This window comes from Capricornis sumatraensis, chromosome 2 (genome assembly GCF_032405125.1).
Source record: "Capricornis sumatraensis isolate serow.1 chromosome 2, serow.2, whole genome shotgun sequence".
In the NCBI taxonomy this organism is placed as follows: domain Eukaryota; kingdom Metazoa; phylum Chordata; class Mammalia; order Artiodactyla; family Bovidae; genus Capricornis; species Capricornis sumatraensis.
The window spans coordinates 55,324,505-55,346,627 of NC_091070.1; the positions used below are offsets into that span (position 1 = coordinate 55,324,505).

Here is a 22,123-nt window from a genome sequence, read left to right on the forward strand (position 1 = left end):
TAGTACTCTGTATTGCTTTAGGTTTGCTAGTTTCTGGAATATGTCATGCCATTATTCATTGAGGTTTCCTGGTGGCTCAGATGGTAAAGAATCTGCCTGCAATGCAGGAGACCCCAGTTCAATCGCTTCGATCTCTGGGTCAGAAAGGTCCCCTGGAGAAGGGAATGACCACCTGCTCTAGTATTATTGCCTGGAGAATTCCATGGACAGAGGAGTCTGGTGGGCTACAGTCCATGGAGTCACAGAGTCGGACACGACTGAATGACTAACACTATAACGAGTTTCCGGAATATCTCCTGCCGCTATTCTTAGCCAGGCAAACAAGAATCAGTGAGTACATCCTCTCCAAAGGTGTCATGCTTTCTGTGACAGTTGTAGAATTAGTAAGTATTGTTGGTCTTTCTTAAATGAGGCTAGGTTCACTTTTTTTAAAAATTCAAAAAAATACGACTCTTAAGTTGTGGGAACACTCCCTTTGTACTTCTTGTTTTCACATCTCTCAGCACTTTGCCGACTTGGACCCCGTAAACAGTCCATTTGGTTTGATATGTTTCTTCCTCATCCCTGTCTATTCAGATCTCTGCTTACAGGACCCACTGATACATGTGTTTGGTTAAAGTGCCTTAGCGCTGCCATGCAGGCATAGAACATGAAAAGCTTGTGCTTCCTCACATTTTAACTTCATACGTAAACATATTTATGTATGTATGCATTCTCTTGGGATTCACTGTGTATTAACTGTGCTTTTCATGTTAACATTTATATTAAGAACCTTGATGATTTTGATTCATAGTCTCTCATCTCCTATACTCAGTGGTTATCTGTTCTCCTGTCATTGGGCATACAGGTTGTTTACAGTTAGTTGCCATCATAAACAACCTGTGATATGATAAAAAAAAGACTTAATGTGTGCTCAAATCTTTGTGCCCCTCCTAAATTGTCTCCTCAGAGTAAGTTACTAGAACTCAGATTGAAAGCAGCTTATTTTTATCTTGGGATATCGAGAATTATGGCTTAGACAAGTTGTTTATGTCTTCTGCTGTAGGTGGTTAGCGGGCCTGTAGTCAGTCGTGTTTGCCCCACGGTCAGCAGGATTGTGGGGTCTTAGAATAGTACAGTGTGGATGTGTTCCAGGCTTACTCTGCCAGCCCCTACACTTGTTTTCCTGTTTCTTTTGTTCTTCTAATCTTGCTGTGCATCAGACTTTTACAAGAATAAGTTCAGAGTCAGAAATAAATAGAAATGGAATCAACAGACCACAAGTTTCAAACTTTTTTTCAAGTTTGCATTTTAAACTTTCTTCCTATGCGTGATAAAAGAGCCTTTCCAGAGGGATGAATGAATCTGAATGTACAGCTAGCAGTGTATGGAGCACACGTTTTAATACATCTCTTGCAAGTTGGGAAAGCAGTCATTAAAAAGTCTTTACCAATTTGCTTGGTAAAGCTTTCTTGTTTGATTTTGCCTTTCTGTGGTTTTCACAGTGTTTAATATTGGTCTTGTTTCAGTTATTTGTTTTTATCATGTAAACTTGTCTCTTTATGCTTTTTGTATATTCATGCTAATTTTTCATATAAATCCTTGAATTCTTTAAATATTAATAATATTCCTATGTTGTTGATATTTATGACCTGGCATTTAAATTGTTATAGCTGTGCTAAGAGCAGTTGTGTAGCATACATATCAAAACCCTTAAAATTATGTATACTCTTTGCTCTGATAACTTTATTTCATAGAATTTATTTTTTTAAAAAATGAATGTGTACAAAATTTTAGCTACAGAAGTGTTTATCACATTATTGTTTATTATATTTGAAAATATGAAAACATACTCAATATAGGATTGAAAAGTCATAACAGACGTATACACTGGAGTGTTATAACAGCTATCAAAAAATAGAATATGTGGAACAAGATTGAAAAACAGAATAAGTAGTATAATCTTATTTTGGAAAATATATGTGCATGCACACAGCACCCACACATGGTGAAATTTTCCTGGATTCTGAGGTGTGAGAGGTCATTTGTTTCATATTACATCCCTGTATTTTTCTGAATAGTCTATTAGATATAGTTGAGACACAGATTCAAGAGCTATTCCAAGAAACACAATATCTTTAACAAGAAATCTCCTTCAAAAAAAAGAACTCTCTTTCAAATCTTTTTAAAATAAGAATTTCAAGCCACCATCCCAATTTTAATTTTACTCCCCACTCTACCCACAAAGACACATACTTTTTGTTTCAAACATTCCTAGAATGTCCTGCCCTAGAGTATCTGATTTGGGGTGGCAAATGTGGTAAGAAACTAGATAGTTTTAATATTCATTGTTTTAGGCCAAAGTGAGTTGTGACTGATACGGGGGCCTTGCTCTCCGGGTCTCTCTTCTCTGACTCTTGCTGCCCAGGAGTTGTCTGACTTTCTGTTTTTCTCTCTACAGCCTGGAAGCAAGATGGTATCCTCTGCCAAAGCTGCAGTGCCCACCGTCAGCGACCAGGCTGCGGCCATGCAACTGAGCCAGTGTGCCAAGAACCTCGCCACCAGCTTGGCAGAGCTGCGTACCGCCTCACAGAAGGCAAGTGCACCCCTGTCATGCAGTTAGCTTGCCGGAAGTGGAGCTTTTAACTCCTTACTACCTGTTGTGACCTGGGTGTTCCTTGGGGCCAGAACATTGCTGGGCATGTTTCTTGGTGAAATTGTTTCATTTGCTTGACCATTAAATATGCTCGTGTGGACTGGCTTCTACCACTCTTAACTGTCTCCTCGATTTAGTTGTCACCTTCTGGTTACAGATGACTTTGGTTAAACTATGCTAGTTTACATACGCCCCCCTCCTCCCTTACGCTGGGACTAGCAATGACCTATTTCTCACAATCTGAGAGGAGACTGGTCATCTGTTTCTTGATGCAGGTAGACTGTGGGCAAAGTAAGTGATCCCATCATTCAGATACTATCTTGTGAACTTAGTAACAAATTATGTAGGTGGTGGGTCTAATCTGGAGGATCATTTGCATTCCCTTTGTCCTGAAAGGTTTCCATGTCTTAAATGGGAACATTCACCTTACCAGGATTCTTAATAGAACAGAATTAGGGATTGAGGCAATGGCATCCCACTCCAGCACTCTTGCCTGGAAAATCCCATGGACGGAGGAGCCTGGTAGGCTGCAGTCCATGGGGTCGCAAAGAGTCGGACATGACTGAGCGACTTCACTTTCACTTTCATGCATTGGAGAAGGAAATGGCAACCCACTCCAGTGTTCTTGCCTGGAGAATCCCAGGGAGGGGGAAGCCTGGCAGGCTGCCGTCTATGGGGTTGCACAGAGTCGGACACAACTGAAGCGACTTAGCTGCAGCAGCAGGGATTGAGGAGTTTCTGTCTCTGGAACTTATTCATTACCAAAGACCCTCCTTACCATTCTGTTTGATATGGTATTAGCATGAAGTTCTGGCATGAATTCATTGTTCCTTACTGTAACAATCCCTTTGTAGAAGCAAGCAGCCTCATACATGACTAAGGGAAGAAGATTTAAAGCTGATTTGAATTTATAATATAAACAGTGTACTATATCACCTAAGGAAAGATATAATCTAGAGATTTAGATTATATCTAATAAAAAGGTTATTTTGAACCCTGTTTCTCAAATAGAGGTCCCGAAGCCATCTGCACTGGAATCACATGGAAGCACTTAAAATACAGGTTCCTGGCCCTTGCCCTTGAGTACCCAAGTCAGAATCTCAGGTTATAGAGCCCAAACATCTGCATTTTAACAAATTTCCTCAGTGACCGTGACACACCCCCCTCCAACAACTGCTTTGGAGCTGTGAGCCCCAAAGTGGGACTCAAGCAAGATTGTACACTGGGTTCATGAAGATTTTGTGAGAGCTTCTAATTATTTTATATATAGTGTGAGGGTTAAGTGTATAGGCTCTGGGACTTCCCTGATGGTCCAGTGGTTAAGACTGCTCCCAACACAGGGGGCCTGGGTTCGATCCCTGGTCAGGGAACTGGTCTCATATGTGGCAACTAAAGATCCCATAGGCCACAGCAAAGTTCTAAGACCCAGCTCAGCCAAATAGATAATTTTTAAAAAAAAAAAGAATTTGAATCTAAATATTCAAATTCTGGCTTTGCTATCGACTAATTTTGTAACCTGGCAAGTTAATTAACCTCTCGATGTCTCAGCGTCCTCACCTAGTAATACTCACCATAGAAATCAATCAAATAGTGTGTACTGCTGCTGCTGTTACTATTATCTAAAAATGAAAGATGCTAAGATTTACCTGTTTTTAATATATTTGTATGTGTATAATTTATTAATAAGCATGTTGGGGGGATGTGATTAAAGCATTTGGAGACTAGTGTTTCTAAAAGATCACAGAATAAAGTAGTTTTCTTGAAAGTTTTTACTAAGGAAAAGCATCTTTCATAACCTTCAGTATGAAAAGGTAATGGTTTACAACCTAGAGATTTGAAAAAGAATCGACTCTTGAGAGTCCCTTGGACTGCTAGGAGATCAAACCAGTCAATCCTAAAGGATGTCAGTCCTGAATATTCCTTGGAAGGACTGACGCTGAAGCTGAAACTCCAATACTTTGGCCACCTGATGTGAAGAACTGACTCATGGGAAAAGACCCTGATGCTGGGAAAGATTGAGGGCAGGAGGAGAAGGGGATGACAGAGGATGAGATGGTTGGATGACGTCACCGACTCAATGGACATGGTTTGAGCAAACTCGGAGAACTGATGATAGATAGGGAAGCCTAGCATGCTGCAGTCCATGTTGCAGAGTCGGACATAACTGAGTGACTGGACTGAACTGAATTTTGGTATAGACTTGTCCCTAGAGTCCTGGGCTCGTTTGTTGGTTTGTTCATTCAGCTCCCACATGCTTCCCAAGTTTCTGTGTGCACTCATACTGTGCTGGCTGCCCCATGTCTAGAACCCAGACACAGTGAGTAAGGATGCTCTTAGTCTGAGAGGCAGTGTATTGCAGATATAAACAGCTTCAAGGAGACTTTAAGTATATCCTGTTATGAAGCACACACAATTGATTATTTAGGGAACTTAGGACTGAAGTCTTAACTGAGCATGATTTTGTTCTCTTAGGAAATGCTAGTTACCTTTGCTTGCTCTTGGTAAATTAGGAGAGTCATTGGTTATATCCAGAAAAGCATTCATGTAAGCAGACCTTCGTGTACATATTTCCATCTCTGTTGACAGGCCCATGAAGCCTGTGGTCCCATGGAAATCGATTCAGCACTGAGCACCGTGCAGACCCTGAAGAGTGAACTGCAGGACGCCAAGATGGCGGCTGTGGAGAGTCAGCTGAAGCCACTCCCCGGGGAGACGGTAGGAGATGTCAGTGGCTGCCAGGGGTAGGGCTTCACCTTCTATTAGGATACATCAAGGCATTTTTAGAAGTTCCAGGTCAGTGCGCCTACATTTCAAGCTTTGTTAATGCAAAGCCCAAGATGGCCCCATGTCTCTAGAACTGTGTTAGGGTAGAGATGGCTCCAAGGGGTCTCTGGTGATGGGTCTGTGTGTGCTCCCCTAGGGTGTGACTGGGATGACCAGGCATCTGTTAATATTCACCCCTCTTTTCCATAAACAATACCTGCTGGTGGTTGAGGCCAGGGTTCTAATCCTGTGCCTTTTTCTGAAAAGAATGCCCAGTGCAGCTGAATGAACTATGTTTACACATAGAAGTTCTGGCTTTCTTGGTTCAGAATGTATCATCCACCAGTTGTGGGCAAGTCCTGATCTCTGTGTTCAAAGTATTTTATCTGTGAAATGGGTGGCAGTTAAGTTATAAAGATAAATGCAAATTATTTTCACCAGTCATATTAAAAAAAAAATTTTTTTTTCCATAATATAATAGGCAGTGACAAAGCACTTTGCTGTAATAAACCCACAACAGCAAATGGAATGATGGCACCAGAAGTCTAACTTAATCACGTTCTATCTCCTAATGCCTGTGCCGGGGTTTTCTTGGCTACAGTTTTAGCAATTGTCCTCGTTTGTATATAGATACCTCCTTTCCCTTACTCTTGAACATTGCTGATAAGATACCTTCATTTATTAAGCACCTGTTAAGCAGTGTAAACATACACAATCCATCTAGTTTATCCTGACAGTAACTTAATTAACAAGTGTTGTTCATCCCATTTTACAGCTGAGAAAACAGAGGTGTATGTTGGTCACTGTTCTTCTTCATGCTACCTGGCATTAGCATCACAATCATGGTTTGAACCCAGATCTACAGGACTCCCTAACAATGTCCTTGATATTTTACACTGAGAACTTTTAACTAGTGCCATTTTTTGGATGAACTAAAAACGTTAAGAATATAAAGAGACTAATTTATCGTTGAACAATGCCTGGTACATAGGAAGCACACAGAAAATAATCAAGGCAAGCTACCCTTCACTGTAAAAACTAGGCAACTCGGGCTCAGAGAGGTTAAGGCACTTACCTAAAGTGCCCCAGCTAATGATGAGGTCAGGATTGGCTCCTGGGCCAGCGGTTTTGCACTGTGGTCCAGGTGACCCTTTGCAAAGTTCTGTGCTCCAAGAAGCCCATTCTGCCTTTACATAAAACAACTGGTTAGTTAGAATGCAAGAAACATCATGTAATTTTTTAAGAAATTGTTGTGTGTACTGTATTATATGGTTGCCTGTAATGGACCAGGCTCTGTTTTTCACTTGAAGAAAATGCCTCTTAGAAAAGATGTTTTGTAGTTAAAATGGCATGCACTTCCTGATCACCCAAAAGTTCTCTTCCAAAATGTTGTCCTCATCTAGTAATCAAACAATTACTCATATCCTAGGCCTCTATTGACTTTATTCTCTGAATTATTTATTCTGTTGACAAAGCAAGATGACGTGCTCGTCATGGGAAGCAAGCACTTTGCCCGTTTTCATAATCTCATTTACCACTCCAAGCCTCTATTTCTATTGCATTTCCTTTGGGTTAGAATTCCATAAAAGTATTATGATCAAATTGAACAATGGTAATGGTCCCACGTGCCAGGAAGGTGGAACAGCTGGATGTCTGCCCACTTCCTGCCAAGGCATAATTAATTCTCACTAAGGATTTGTTGCAGACTTTCTGAATTAGCTTCTAAAGGCATAATACTAATCGCTACCATTTGTTGAGTACCTACATTAATTCTCCGAAAACCTTTGAGCTAGATACTATAATCTCAGGACACAGAGACTTGGAGAGGTTCAGTGAATTACCCAAACCTATCACAGGTAGCAAGTAGAGGAGGGAAGCAGGGGGCAGGGTGTGAACTCAGATTTGTTTACCCTGAAGCCTGGGTTCTTTCCCCTCTATCACCCTACTTCTTCATAGGGCCATTGGTATATCAGATGGGAAAGAGTTGAAGCCCAGTTTGATTTGCATTATTTGGGGACTAAGACATTTGTGGATGATTCAGTTCTTCTAAGTTCTTCTCCCCATTGCATATTCTTACAGCTGGAAAAATGTGCTCAGGACCTGGGAAGTACATCTAAAGCAGTAGGCTCCTCCATGGCGCAGCTCCTGACCTGTGCTGCTCAAGGCAATGAGCACTACACAGGTGAGACTCGCCTTCATGATGCCCTGAGGCCAGGTACAGACCACGGGCTGGTGGGAGGAGTTCATTGATTTGACAATGAACCTGATGTTTTTATTTCAGCAGTTCAACATACATTTCTCAAGCACATTCCGCATGCTTGTTACTGGGCTTGATGCTAAGCATACAAAAACTAATCAAATATGATCCCCAAAACTATCAATATTTGTGATTTTTGGCATCCCAGGGTAATTGCTGGGAGAAATAGAGGAAAACAATAGAATGGGAAAGACTAGAGATCTCTTCAAGAGACTTAGAGATACCAGGGAACATTTCATGCAAAGATGGGCTCAATAAAGGACAGAAATGGTATGGACCTAACAGAAGCAGAAGATACTAAGAAGAGGTCGCAAGAATACACAGAAGAACTGTACAAAAAAGATCTTCACGACCCAGATAATCACGATGGTGTGATCACTCACCTAGAGCCAGACATCCTGGAATGTGAAGTCAAGTGGGCCTTAGGAAGCATCACTATGAACAAAGCTAGTGGAGATGATGGAATTCCAGTTGAGCTGTTTCAAATCCTGAAAGATGATGCTGTGAAAGTGCTGCACTCAATATGGCAGCAAATTTGGAAAACTCATCAGCGGGCACAGGACTGGAAAAGGTCAGTTTTCATTCCAATCCCAAAGAAAGGCAATGCCAAAGAATGCTCAAACTACCACACAACTGCATTCATCTTACATGCTAGTAAAGTAATGCTCAAAATTCTCCAAGCCAGGCTTCAGCAATACATGAACCGTGAACTTCCAGATGTCCAAGCTGGTTTTAGAAAAGGCAGAGGAACCAGAGATCAAATTGCCAACATCTGCTGGATCATCGAAAAAGCAAGAGAGTTCCAGAAAAACATCTATTTCTGCTTTATTGACTATGCCAAAGCCTTTGACTGTGTGGATCACAATAAACTGGAAAATTCTTGAAGAGATGGGAATACCAGACCACCTGACCTGCCTCTTGAAAAACCTGTATGCAGGTTAGGAAGCAACAGTTAGAACTGGATGTGGAACAACAGACTGGTTCCAAACAGGAAAAGGAGTACGTCAAGGCTGTATATTGTCACCCTGCTTATTTAACTTCTATGCAGAGTACATCATGAGAAGCGCTGGGCTGGAAGAAGCACAAGCTGGAATCAAGATTGCCGGGAGAAATATCAATAACCTCAGATATGCAGATGACACCACCCTTATGGCAGAAAGTGAAGAAGAGCTAAAGAGCCTCTTGATGAAAGTGAAAGAGGGGAGTGAAAAAGTTGGCTTAAAGCTCAACATTCAGAAAACGAAGATCATGGCATCTGGTCCCATCACTTCATGGCAAATTGATGGGGAAATAGTGGCTGACTTTATTTTGGGGGGCTCCAAGATTGCTGCAGATGGTGATTGCAGCCATGAAATTAAAAGACGCTTATTCCTTGGAAGGAAAGTTATAACCAACCTAGATAGCATATTGAAAAGCAGAGACATTCCTTTGCCAACAAAGGTCCATCTAGTCAAGGCTATGGTTTTTCCTTTGGTCATGTATGGATGTGAGAGTTGAACTGTGAAGAAAGCTGAGCACTGAAGAATTGATGCTTTTGAACTGTATTGTTGGAGAAGACTCTTGAGAGTCCCTTGGACTGCAAGGAGATCCAACCAGTCCATCCTAAAGGAGATCAGTCCTGGGTATTCATTGGAAGGACTGATGTTGAAGCTGAAACTCCAATGTTTTGGCCACCTGATGCAAAGAGTGGACTCATTTGAAAAGACCCTGATGCTGGGAAGGATTGGGGGCAGAAGGAGAAGGGGATGACAGAGGATGAGATGGTTGGATGGCATCACTGACTCAATGGACATGGGTTTGTGTAGACTCCGGGAGTTGGTGTTGGACAGGGAGGCCTGGCATGCTGCAGTTCATGAGGTTGCAAAGAGTCGGACACGACTGAGCAACTGAACTGAACTGAGGCTGTGTTCTTGCCTGGAAAATCCCATGGACAGAGGAACCTAGTGGCCTGCAGTCCGTGGAGTCACAAAAGAGTTGGACACGGCTTAGCAACTTTAACAAAAGACAAAGCTGTGCAGCTACTCAGCTACACTCCTTCCTGCAGTGCCTGAGAGTTCTACTTGTTCTACATCCTGGTCCCCACTCTGTTCAGTCAATTTTAGCTTTTCTGTTCAGTGTGTAGTGGAATCACATTACGGTTTTTAGTTTGTGTGCCCCTGAGAAGCAGTGTGGTTGAGGATATTTTCAGTTTATCAACCATTTGGATACCTTCTTTGTGAAGCATCTCTTCATGTCTTTTGTGCTTTTTTTAAAACTATTGGTTTTCTGTCTTTTCCTTATATATTTGCAGGAATTAGTTGTCATGTATATTGTGGCTTGCATTTTCTCTGTCTTAAAGGTATTTCCTGATAAACAAAACTTAAACTTTAATATAGTCCAATTTGTACTTCTTTATGGTTAGTGCTTTTTGTGTCCCATTTAACAATGTTGCTTTTCCAAGTCATGAAGAGATTCTTCGCTGTTATAGTCTAGAAGCTTTGTTTCAGTTTCCATGTATTAAGTCCCCTGTTTATGACCTTCAGGCTGTGGACTTTGAAAGATGCACGTATGCATTCCATCCGCATCAGGCATGAGTGAGATTGCAGCTTGCCCTCCATCCCCTGTTGCTGACAGTCCTTCAGCTCTACCCTCTCCCACCCCTTCCCCCTCGTCCAGTCAGGAACTCTTCTTGCCTGTTCACTTGATGCCAGGCCCTGTATGCCAGCTGTTTTACCGTACTACTGTACTTTTCTAGGTACTGTACTGTAAGACTTAAAATATTCGTATGTGTGTGTTTTTATGCATTCTTTGTGTGTAAAGTATTCTAAACCAATTACAGTACTGAATAGCTGATTGTGTCAGTTGGGTAAGTAGGCTATTTTTGTTGGACTTACAATTTGGGCTTAATGAATGTGCTCTTAGGATGGAACCTGTTCGTTTGTGATGGACTTGCGATATTTAGAACTGATCCACCTGGAATGAGTTTTATATGTGGCAAACGGGGTCCTAGTGGAGTTGTTTTTGTACTAGGGCATCCATGCACTTCCTTTCCCCAATGGTCTTGAAGGCCACTTCATTATAAATTAAGTGAATCAATGTGTGTGAATCAGTTGCTAAACTTTGCTTCTTTTTCATTGCTTTAACTGTCTGTTCCTACCTTAGAACCACACTTTCCTAATCACTGCAGTTTTATACTAAGTGTATCCAATAACATGAGTGCCCTGACCTTACTGTTCTTCCTCAAGTTAGTCCTGACTTCCTTGACCCTTTATATCCACTCTGTTTTAGATGCAGCCTATCAATTTGTGCCTTCCCACCGATAAAAACATTTTTAGTTTTCTTTTTTTTTTTTTGGTCTGATTTTGATTTTGGTTTCCTGAATCTGGAGATAATTGGCATTTTTATATTACCGAACTTCCAATCTACAAATACAGCGTGTCTCTACATTTATTTAGGTTTCCTTTCTCTCAGTATTGTTTTATAGTTTTTTGCATAGATATTTTGGTTTTCGTTATAGTATGCATCATCAGTCTTCTCCCTTTTTACTTTCAGTTTTTCTCTATGTTCGTATTTAATGTGAGTCCCGTGTATATCATGCAGTTGTCCTTTTATGGGGGGAGAAGTTGTTTGTTGCTGTGACAGTATTTTCGTTTCAGTTAGAGTATTCGGTCTCCTTACATACAATGTAATTACTGATATATCAAGGTTTGAATTTGTCATCTTACTAGTTCTTTTCTATATGTCCTACCTACCCTTTCTTCTCTCCTTTCTTGCCTTCTTTCAGATTTATAAGTGCTTTTTAAAATCGGTTACCCTTGATTTGTTTTTTGTACTTTCATTGCCTATTTTGTTTCTTTTGCGGCTGTGCTGGGTCTTTGTTGCTGCACGTGGGCTTTCTCTAATTGCAGTGAGCAGGCACTACTCTTGCAGACTTCTCATAGTGGTGGCTTCTCTGGTTGCAGAGAAAGGTTGTGGCCCACAGGCTTAGTTGCTCCCTGACTTGTGGGATCTTCCTGGACCAGGGATCAAGCCCATGTCCCCTGTATTGGCAGGTAGATTCTTAACCACTTGGCCCACCAGGAAAGTCCTCATTGCCTATTCTCTAACAATTTTTTCAAAGTATAATATAGGTTAGTATGTCTACCTCTTCCTGGACAGTGCAAGAATCTTGGGACACTTAACACTTTATCTCTCTTCCAGCTCGTTCCTTGTCAAGTGTTTTAATTCTATATATATTTAACCTCCTCAAAACAGACTCAAAGTTGCATCATAGTAATAATTAAGTTCATGGGAAATAGATGGGGAAAGAGTGGAAACAGTGTCAGACTTTATTTTTTCGGGCTCCAGAATCACTGCAGATGGTGACTGCAGCCATGAAATTAAAAGACACTTACTCCTTGGAAGGAAAGTTATGATCAACCTAGATAGCATATTCGAAAGCAGAGACATTACTTTGCCAACAAAGGTCCGTCTAGTCAAGGCTATGGTTTTTCCTGTGGTCATGTATGGATGTGAGAGTTGGACTGTGAAGAAGGCTGAGCATCAAAAAATTGATGCTTTTGAACTGTGGTGTTGGAGAAGACTCTTGAGAGTCCCTTGGACTGCAAGGAGATCAAACCAGTCAATCCTAAAGGAGATCAGTCCTGGGTGTTCTTTGGAAGGACTGATGTTGAAGCTGAAACTCCAGTACTTTGGCCACCTCATGCGAAGGGTTGACTCATTGGAAAAGACTGATGCTGGGAGGGATTGGGGGCAGGAGAAGGGGACGACAGAGGATGAGATGGCTGGATGGCATCACTGACTGGACGGACGTGAGTTTAAGTGAACTCCGGGAGTTGGTGATGGACAGGGAGGCCTGGCGTGCTTTGATTCATGGGGTCGCAAAGAGTCGGACACGACTGAGCGACTGAGCTGAACTGAACTGAATAATTAAGTGCTCGTCCGTATTGACCTTTCCATTGTTGTTCATTCCTCCCGGATCACAGTGTGCCTCCACCTGGGATTATTTATTTCCTTTCTGCCCAAAGAACTCCCTGCATTATTTCCTTTAGTGCGGGTCTGCTCTGACTAATTCTTTCAGTTGTTGTTTGCCTAAAAACGCCTTTGTGTAACCTTTATTTTGGGTGGATAATTTTATGTACTATAAAATTTTAGGTTGGCAGTTGTTTTCTTCTAGCTTTTGAAGATGTTATTCCTTTGCTTTCTGGCTTCCTTTGTTTCTGCTGTGAAGTTAGCTGTCACTTTACTCTTCTACAGGTAATATGGGTTTAGTTTTCCCTCTGCTACTTGAATTTTCTCAAATTTTTTTTGAATTTTTGAATTTTCTCAGTCTGATTTTCAACCACTGTGCCCAGAAGAGTTTTGCTGTGTGCTGTTTTGCCTACTTATCCTGCCTTGGGTTTTAGTACTCCTTGAGGATGAGATTCATTTTCTTAGGTCAGTTTTAAAAAACTCAACCACTGTACCTTCTAATATTGCTTCCATCCGATTTTTTCTCTCCTCTTTGTAGATTCCAGTTACCCCCTATATTGGACATTTTCACTATATGTGTCTCCTATGCTTTTTTTCTATGTTGGGCATAATTTTTCTTCCTGCTTTATTCTGTGGGCTTTTTTTAATCTGCAGCTCACTATTCCTCTGTTTATTTGTGTCTATTCTATCTTTAAACCTTCTGTTGTTTTTAATTTTTAATGTCATATTTTATACTTTTTAATGTCATATTTTATATTAGTCTTTTGATAGCTTTCTTATACTTCCCCCTTTTCTGCAGAAATTCTCTATCTTGTCATCTAACTTCTTCAACATACTTTTCACATTTACCTAAAACCCAGGTAAAAATTTAAAAAAAAAATTTTTTTTCTGCCTTGTCATGCAGCATGTAAGGTTTTAGTTCCTTGACCAGGGATCAAACCCATGCTCCCTGCATTGAAAGCACAGTCTTAACCACTGGATGGACCATCAGGGAAGTTCCAAAGTCCCAGCCTTGAGGATCCAATGTCAAGATCAACTATGGGTATCTTGTTGTCTGTTTTGGGGTTTTTTTCCTCTGTTTTCAATTACTGATCTTATCTCCTGATGTTTCTGATATTTTAAAAACTTAATGCTAATCATTGGTATTTTCATTGTAGAGATAATTTGAGGTTCTAGATTGTGCTTCCTTTGATACAGAGGATTATTCTTTTATTTTAGCAGGTGGTTTAGAAATGAGCAGATCACCATAGTATGAGTGGATCTAAACTGACTGGATATTGTAAAGTCTATTTCCAATTTACTTTCCATGATGTAGCCCTTTGTGCCACCTGTCCAAACACCTGTGGTGTTTATGAGCGCCATTCTGACAGTTGAAATCAGAACTATGTTTTTAACATCCCAACCCCACCCCATTGCAGAAGGTTTTGCTCAGCCTCTCAGCTTCTGGGCAGCAGTTTACAAATTAGAAAATGCCTTGAGGGAAAAGCAACATTGTACTCACTTCTATGTGCTTGCTTTCTCTTCAGGATCTTGGCTTTCTTTACCTCGGCTCCTTGGTATCTCTCCATTGTCTTCAAACAGATGTTTCATATATTTTTTCCCAGTGTTTCTAGTTGTCTCTCAGGAGGGGAGGATTCATCTGCAATAAGTTATTCTGCCTCTTTGGTTTTTTAAAAACCTGTGTATATTTATTACTTTGGAAAGAAAAGCATAACAAGAGCACAGAAAGAATTACAGCAGAGCGTGATACAGCGCCTACAACAGTGAAAATGAGCGATTCTGTCTTCGTGAGAGGCTAAAGGAAGGTACTACAGCAGAACTGCCACTTGATAGGGGTCTTAAGGATTATTACAACTCACATCTATCTAAGGAGAAGGAGAAGTGGATGTAAATTTTTAAAAGCGTAAGGCATAATAGAGATGTAGTTTCAAGAATTTCTGCACGTTCCTGAAATCGTGCCAAATTTTCTGTAGATGATGAAATGGATTTTTACTGAAGGAACGACTGCTTTACAAGTTGTATCATCTGATACTGATTAACATCCAGAATGACAGACTGTCTAGCTGGTGTCTGAAGACCAGACTAGGAATAGCCCCATTTCGTGTTGGCAGGTACCAACTATGTGGACTTGGAAACAGCATATGTGAAGCCCCAAAAGCAGAAGAAGGCGAATCAAATGAACTGAGAAGGATCCAAGTAGAAGGCAGGGAGGTAGGGAGTGAGAAGATAAGGCTGTGAAGGTCGGCTGGGGTCAGATCCTGAAAGGCGTCATGCATGCATCCTCAGTCGATCGTAGTATCAGACTCTGCGACACTGGACTGTAGCCCACCAGGCTCCTCTGTTCATGGGATTTCCCAGCAAGAATACTCAAGTGGGTGGCCATTTCCTCCTCCAGGGGATCTTCTCAACCCAGGGGTCGAACCCGCCTCTCCTGCGGCTCCTGGATTGACAAGCAGTTTCTTTACCACTGAGCCTCCTGGGAAGCCCCAAAAGGCCTCATAAGCCAATTTAAATAAATTGAGGGACTTTCCTGGTGGTCAAGTGGTTAAGAATCTGCCTTTCAGACTTCCCTGGTTGTCCTGTAGATAAGAATCTGCCTGCCAGTGCAGGGTTTGACAGCTGCTGGGAAGATCCCACGTGCTGTGGAACAACTAAACCCATGTACCACAATTACGGAACCAGTGTGCTGAAATGACTGCAGCCTGTGCGCCTGGAGCCCGTGCTCTGCAGCAAGAGACACCCCGGCTGGAGCAACTAGAAGAAGCCTGTGCACAGCAACGAGGACCCAATGCAGCCAGAAATAAAGTACTTACTAAAAAAAAAGAATCCGTCTTGCAATGCAGGAGACACAGGTCCAATCCCTGATCAGGGAACTAAGATCCCACATGTGGTAGGGCAACTAAACCTGTGCCCCGCAACTACTGAAACTGCCAACTCTGGAGCCGAAGGCCCACAACTGGAGAGCCCATGAGCTGCAACAAATACCCAATACAGCCAAATAAATACATATTTTTAAAAACAATAAATTGAAATTTAATCTCCGAGCATGTGAACATACCGAAAAGTTTGCATCCATGGACACAGTCTAGATTGCCCTTTAATGCAGATTACCCTTCTTTCACGTGCAGATAAATGAGAGTGAAACAAAGCTGGGGGTACTGAGACCAGTGAGAAGGCTGTTGCAATTATCCACATAGAAATGTTAGTGGTTTGTTGTGGAGATCTTGTTGTTGTTCAGTTACTAGGTCATGTCCAACATTTTGTGGCCTCATAGACTGCAGCACTCCAGGCTTCCCTGGCATTCATTATGTCCTGGAGTTTGCTCAAACTCATATCCATTGAGTCGACAATGCCATCCAACCATTTCATCCTCTGTCACCCCCTTCTCCTCTTGCCCTCAATCTTTCCCAGCATCAGGGTCTTTTCCAGTAAGTCCAGCTCTTCTCATCAGGCGGCCAAAGTATTGGAGCTTTAGCTTCAGCAACAGTCTTTCCATTGGATATTCAGGGCTGATTTCCTTTAAGATAGACTGGTTTGATCTCCTTGCAGTCTGACGGACTCAGAAGAGTCCTCTCCAGCACCACTGTTTGAAAGCATTAATTCTTTGGTGCTCAGCCTTCTTTGTGGTGCAGCTCTCATATCCATACGTGACTAATGGAAAAACCATAGCTTTGCCTATATGGACTTTTGTCGGCAAGATGATGTCTCTGCTTTTTAATACACTGTCTAGGTTTGTCATAGCTTTCCTTCCAAGAAGCAAGTGCCTTTCAATTTCATGGCTGCAGTCACCATCCATAGTGATTTTGAAAATCACTTAGAAAATAAAATCTGTCACTGCTTCCACTTTTTCCCTTCTATTGGCCATGAAGTGATGAGACCAGATGCCGTGGTCTTAGTTTTTTGAATGTTGAGTTTCAAGCCAGTTTCTTCACTCTCCTCTTTCACCTTCATCAAGAGGCTCTTTAGTTCCTCTTCACTTTCTGCCATTAGAGTGGTATCTGCCTATTGGAGGTTTTTGGTGTTTCTTCCAGCAGTCTTGAATCCAGCTTGTGCTTCATCCAGCCAGGCATTTCACGTGATGTACTCTGCATAGAAGTTAAATAAGCAGGGTGACAGTATACAGTTTTGACGTACTCCTTTCCTAATTTGGAACCAGTCTGTTGTTCCATGTCTGGTTCTAACTGTTGCTTCTTAACCTGCATACAGATTTCTCAGGAGGCAGGTAAGGTGGTTTAGTATTCCTGTCTCTCTAAGAATTTTCTACAGTTTGTTGTGATCCACACACTCAAAGGCTTTAGTGTAATCAATGAAGCAGAAGTGGATGTTTTTCTGGAACCCCCTTGCTTTCTCCATGATCCAAAGAATACTGGCATTTTAATCTCTCAAGAAGGTAGGGAAAACCACTAGTCCATTCAGATACGACCTAAATCAAATCTCTTATGATTATAAAGAGGAGGTGATAAATCGCTTCAAGGGATTAGATCTGACAGAGTGCCTGAAGAACTATGGATGGAGGTTCGTAACATTGTACAGGAGGCAGTGAGCAAAATAATTCCAAAGAAAAAGAAATGCATGGAGGCAAAGTGGTTGTCTGAGGAAGTTTTGCAAATAGCTGAGGAAAGAAGAGAAGTGAAAGGTGAAAGACAAAGGAGGAAAGGAAAGGTATACCCAACAGAATGCAGAGTTTCAGAGAATAGCAAGGAGAGGTACGAGCAATGCCAAGGAATAGAGGAAAGTAATAGATTAGGGAAGACTAGAGATCTCTTCTGGAAAACTGGAGATATCTAGGGAACATTTCATGCAAAAATGGGCATGATAAAGGACCGAAAACAGTAAGGACCTAACAGAAGCAGAAGAGATTAAGAAGAGGTGGCAAGAATACACAGAAGACTATACAAAAAAAGGTCTTAATGACTCGATAATTATTATGGTGTGGTTACTCACCTAGAGCCAGACATCCTGGAATTAAGTGGGCTGTAGCAAGTATTACTACGAACAAAGCTAGTGGAGGTGATGGAATTCCATCTGAGCCATTTAACATACTAAAGGTGATGTTGTTAAAGTGCTGCACTCAGTTCAGTTCAGTCGCTCAGTCGTGTCCGACTCTGCGACCCCATGAATCGCAGCACACCAGGCCTCCCTGTTCATCACCATCTCCCGGAGTTCACTCAGACTCATGTCCATCGAGTCTGTGATGCCATCCAGCCATCTCATCCTCTGTTGTCCCCTTCTCCTCCTGCCCCCAATCCCTCCCAGCATCAGAGTCTTTTCCAATGAGTCAACTCTTCGCATGAGGTGGCCAAAGTATTGGAGTTTCAGCTTCAGCATCATTCCTTCCAAAGAAATCCCAGGGTTGATCTCCTTCAGAATGGACTGGTTGGATCTCCTTGCAGTCCAAGGGACTCTCAAGAGTCTTCTCCAACACCACAGTTCAAAAGCATCAATTCTTTGGCGCTCAGCCTTCTTCACAGTCCAACTCTCACATCCATACATGACCACAGGAAAAACCATAGCCTTGACTAGACGGACCTTAGTTGGTGAAGTAATGTCTCTGCTTTTCAATATGCTATCTAGGTTGCTCATAACTTTTCTTCCAAGGAGTAAGCGTCTTTTAATTTCATGGCTGCAGTCACCATCTGCGGTGATTTTGGAGCCCCCCCCAAAAAAGTCTGCCACTGTTTCTACTGTTTCCCCATCTATTTCCCATGAAGTGATGGGACCGGATGCCATGATCTTTGTTTTCTGGATGTTGAGCTTTAGGCCAACTTTTCCACTCTCCTCTTTCACTTTCATCAAGAGGCTTTTTAGCTCCTCTTCACTTTCTGCCATAAGGGTGGTATCATCTGCATATCTGAGGTTATTGATATTTCTCCCAGCAATCTTGATTCCAGCTTGTGTTTCTTCCAGTCCAGCGCTTCTCATGATGTACTCTGCATATAAGTTAAATAAACAGGGTGACAATATACAGCCTTGATGTACTCCTTTTCCTATTTGGAACCAGTTCACTCAATATGTCAGCAAATTTGGAAAACCCAGCCATGACCACAAGACTGGGACAGGTCAGTTTTCATGCCAATCCCAAAAAAAGCAATGCAAAGAATTTTCAGACTACCATTCAATTGCACTCACTTCACACACTGACAAGATTGTTCTCAAAATCCTTCACACCAGGCTTCAGCAGTACGTGATCTGAGAACTTCCAAATGTAAAACTGTGTTTAGAAATGGCCTTGGAGATGAGGGATGGATTAAAGACAAAGAGACTTGACAATTGTTGGCAATTGTTTCCTAAGTTTAAGAAAAGTAACATAGACAGCTCTAAGTTTAGCCTGATAGCTGAACTCACTGTGGTAGAAACACTGGATCATGGGCAGCCATGTTGAGAGCTGGGATTTCAGGATTCCAGGTTCAACTTCAAATGGATTCAATTTGAAGTGTCTGCAGGATATCCACAGAGAGGCACTCATTAGGCAACTAGATATTTGCCTCCGGAACTCAGTAGAGAAGTCTGAGCTGGAGATAAATATTTTTAAAATTTGAATAAAATGGTGTTGGTTCATACCATGGTAGGGAGGTAGATAAGTTTGCCCTGGGGTGGGGGTAGTGGTACAATAAGAAAAATTTTATCAGATATAACCCTGCAGAACCCTTTAAGGAGAAGGCTGAGCAATAGAAATCTTTGAAAGACACGAAAATGTGCATCCTTATAGCAAGGAAACCAGGAGAGAGGGTTGTCTCTCAGCTCACAGTGTCTGCCTAGAAAGACACTGAAGAGAGGGACTGAAGCATCCGCTTGGCTTAAGGAAAAACTAAGTCACTGACTCTCCCTGTTGAAGGCCGTTTCAATAAAGTTGAAGTGTTGATGGGAAGCAGGGAGAGGACGTGAGTATGGATGACTTCTCCCTGGGTGTTAGTTCCCTCTCCACATCTGCGATGTGTGGGGTATGCAGAAGTTATACACAGGCTGCCCCTGGACTGTATTCTAATGCAGATATATGTGTCTGTGGGCGGGGCGGGGTGGGGGGGGAGGCGGGGTTTGGCCAGCATGGTGTTCAAAATGCATTTAGTCTGGTCTGATTACAGTTACACAGAACCCTTTCCAGATCCTTTGGGGCAGATTAAAAAAATCTTTCATACATGAATTTTTTAATTTATATTTTAACTGGAGTATGAAGTGAAGTGAAGTCGCTCAGTCGTGTCCGACTCTTTGCGACCCCATGGACTGTAGCCTACCAGACTCCTCCCTCCATGGGATTCTCCAGGCAAGAGTACTGGAGGGGGTTGCCATTTGCTTTCTAATGTTGTCTTAGGTTCTGCTTACAGTAGCATGAATGAGCTACTAGTATGCATACATGGTTTTTACCTTGTGAGTTTGATATGTGATCTAATGCTGTCTACACACAATCTACATGAATTCAGATCAGGAATGATAATTTGATAAAGAATTCCCCTGTATTTCATATTATTAATGTGCCTCCTTAAGCTCTGTTGCTGAATATGTTGGGTTCATCAAAAAGTTCGTACGGGTTTTTCACTTCCCGCTTATGGAAAAAGCCAAACGAACTTTTTGGCCAACCCAATATTTTGAGAAGTAGCTGACAGGAATACTGTGAACGTAATCTGTGTCTTCCAAGGACTGTGGTTATTGAAATAGTTGCCTGCTTCAGTGTTTCCCACTGGCAGTTTGGGGTATGTTGCATGCTTGACTACAGGAATAATTTGGGGTGGGTGGGAGTGCTGATTGCTTGGACACATGACCTTGATGATAACCAACATCACTATTGAGAACGTTGCCATAAATTCAGCCCCATACAGACTTGGATGTTTATTGGGCTCCCTGCCATCTGGTGGTCCTCTTTCATCCATTTGTTGGTGTGGCTTCTGCTTTCTTCAAAACCTAATCCTTCCAGAGAGGATTCTTGATGTGCCTAGAGATTTCATAGTGAGTCCTCAGCAGAAAACACATAGGGTGGATATGCCTCAGCTTTTGGAATTCCACTCTCCTGGTTTCTGCCTTTTAGAAAAACTGTCTGAGTCTATAAAAGGTTTTCGTGAATGATTTTTGCATGATCATGACTTTTCTAATTGGATGTGATAAATGTTTTATTCTTCCAAAATCATGCAACTCAGATAAATTCAAGAGTCCCTGTAGGAAGTCAAGAGGCGAGGTCTAAGGAATCACAGTGTCGAATTTTCTCTGGTCAGAGATGTGGTCTCATCCTCTCCTACAACCTGTGGGAAACCAATGCCCAGAGGGAAAAGGTGGCAGGAGTTTAGCCCACACAGCTCACCAGCCCTGAGCTGTACAAGGTCTTAACCACCCTGGGGCCCTTCTGAGCAAGGATGTTCTTCCATCCTGTGCCGGCAACTTCAGCATAAAATGCAGACTTCTGCTCGGCGTGTCTGTCTGCTTCACCTTGGCTTTATTTATCTTTATGTTTTCTCCACTTCCATAAAAAACACTTTTTAAAAAACATGCACTCATTCCACATACTATGCTCAGAAGTGCCAGGTGATAAAGGGTAGATTGGCAGCTTTGTAATTTTTCTTGATTAGATTGTAAAGTTATGTCCCAGCTGTGTGGCTTCCTAAATATTTACAGATGAGCCAGTCTGCAACACTATGAGCTTGTTTTATGTGTCCGGGGCCTTTCACATTCTTTATTGTATTAGGTCACCTTGTCCCCAGTAAGGCAAGGACCACCTGCTGCATCTGTGCCCACTCAGCTGAATCAGCGGCAGTAAAGGCCACGCTCAGTGATGCCCGGAGACCATCCAGCCGAAGCCTGTAGATGAAGCCTTCGGCCTATAGCCGAAGCCTGTGGTGAAAGAGATGATCCGAATTCTTCATGCAGATGTTGTGGGTTCTGACAAGAATCCCTTATGGTTCTGTGTCCCAGAGAGCACTGTGCAGGGTCTGACCCCTTTCTTACACATCTGAGATGTAAGAAACCTCAGATCTCAAGTGTATCCACAGACAAGAAGCTTTGCAGCGCTGGTCCTCATCTGAAATGGTTTCATGAGACAAGCTTTGAGGCTGGATATTCTGCAGTCCCCCGGGTTCTGGGAGCCTTTTGTTACACGCTTCGGCATTTCCAGTCTTCATCCTTTTCTTCGGTGTGCCAAGTTCTAGGTGTCATGTAGGGTGGCACCTCTCCTTTCTATGAGAGGAGGTGCTATAGTTTTTAAAGTTTTTAGAATTTATTTATTTTTGGTTGTGCTGAGTCTTTGTTGCTATGTGCGGGCTTTTGCTAGTTGCAGTGAGCGGAGGCTACTCTTCGTTGCAGTATGCATACTTCTCATTGTGGTGGCTTCTCTTGTTGCAGAGCACAGACTCTGAGGTGTGTGGGCTTCAGTAGTTGTGGCTCTGGACTGGTTCTCCGAGGCATGTGGAATCTTCCCAAACCAGGGATCAAACCTATGTCCCCTGCATTGACAGGTGGATTCTTAATCCACTGTGCCACCAGGGAAGTCCTATCATTTTTTTAAGAATTGGTTTATATTTACAGTTTATCACCAA

The 22,123-nt window shown here is 42.1% G+C and overlaps 1 protein-coding gene across 1 annotated transcript in view; it reads left to right on the forward strand.

Annotated features, from left to right (window-relative positions):
* Nucleotides 1–22,123, forward strand: part of TLN2 (talin 2) — a 208,630-nt gene that overhangs the window by 71,079 nt on the left and 115,428 nt on the right. The window contains exons 23-25 of the mRNA XM_068964068.1: nt 2,441–2,575; nt 5,222–5,350; nt 7,478–7,580. Of these exons, the coding sequence (XP_068820169.1) occupies nt 2,441–2,575; nt 5,222–5,350; nt 7,478–7,580 (367 nt within the window). The remainder of the gene's footprint in view (nt 1–2,440; nt 2,576–5,221; nt 5,351–7,477; nt 7,581–22,123) is intronic.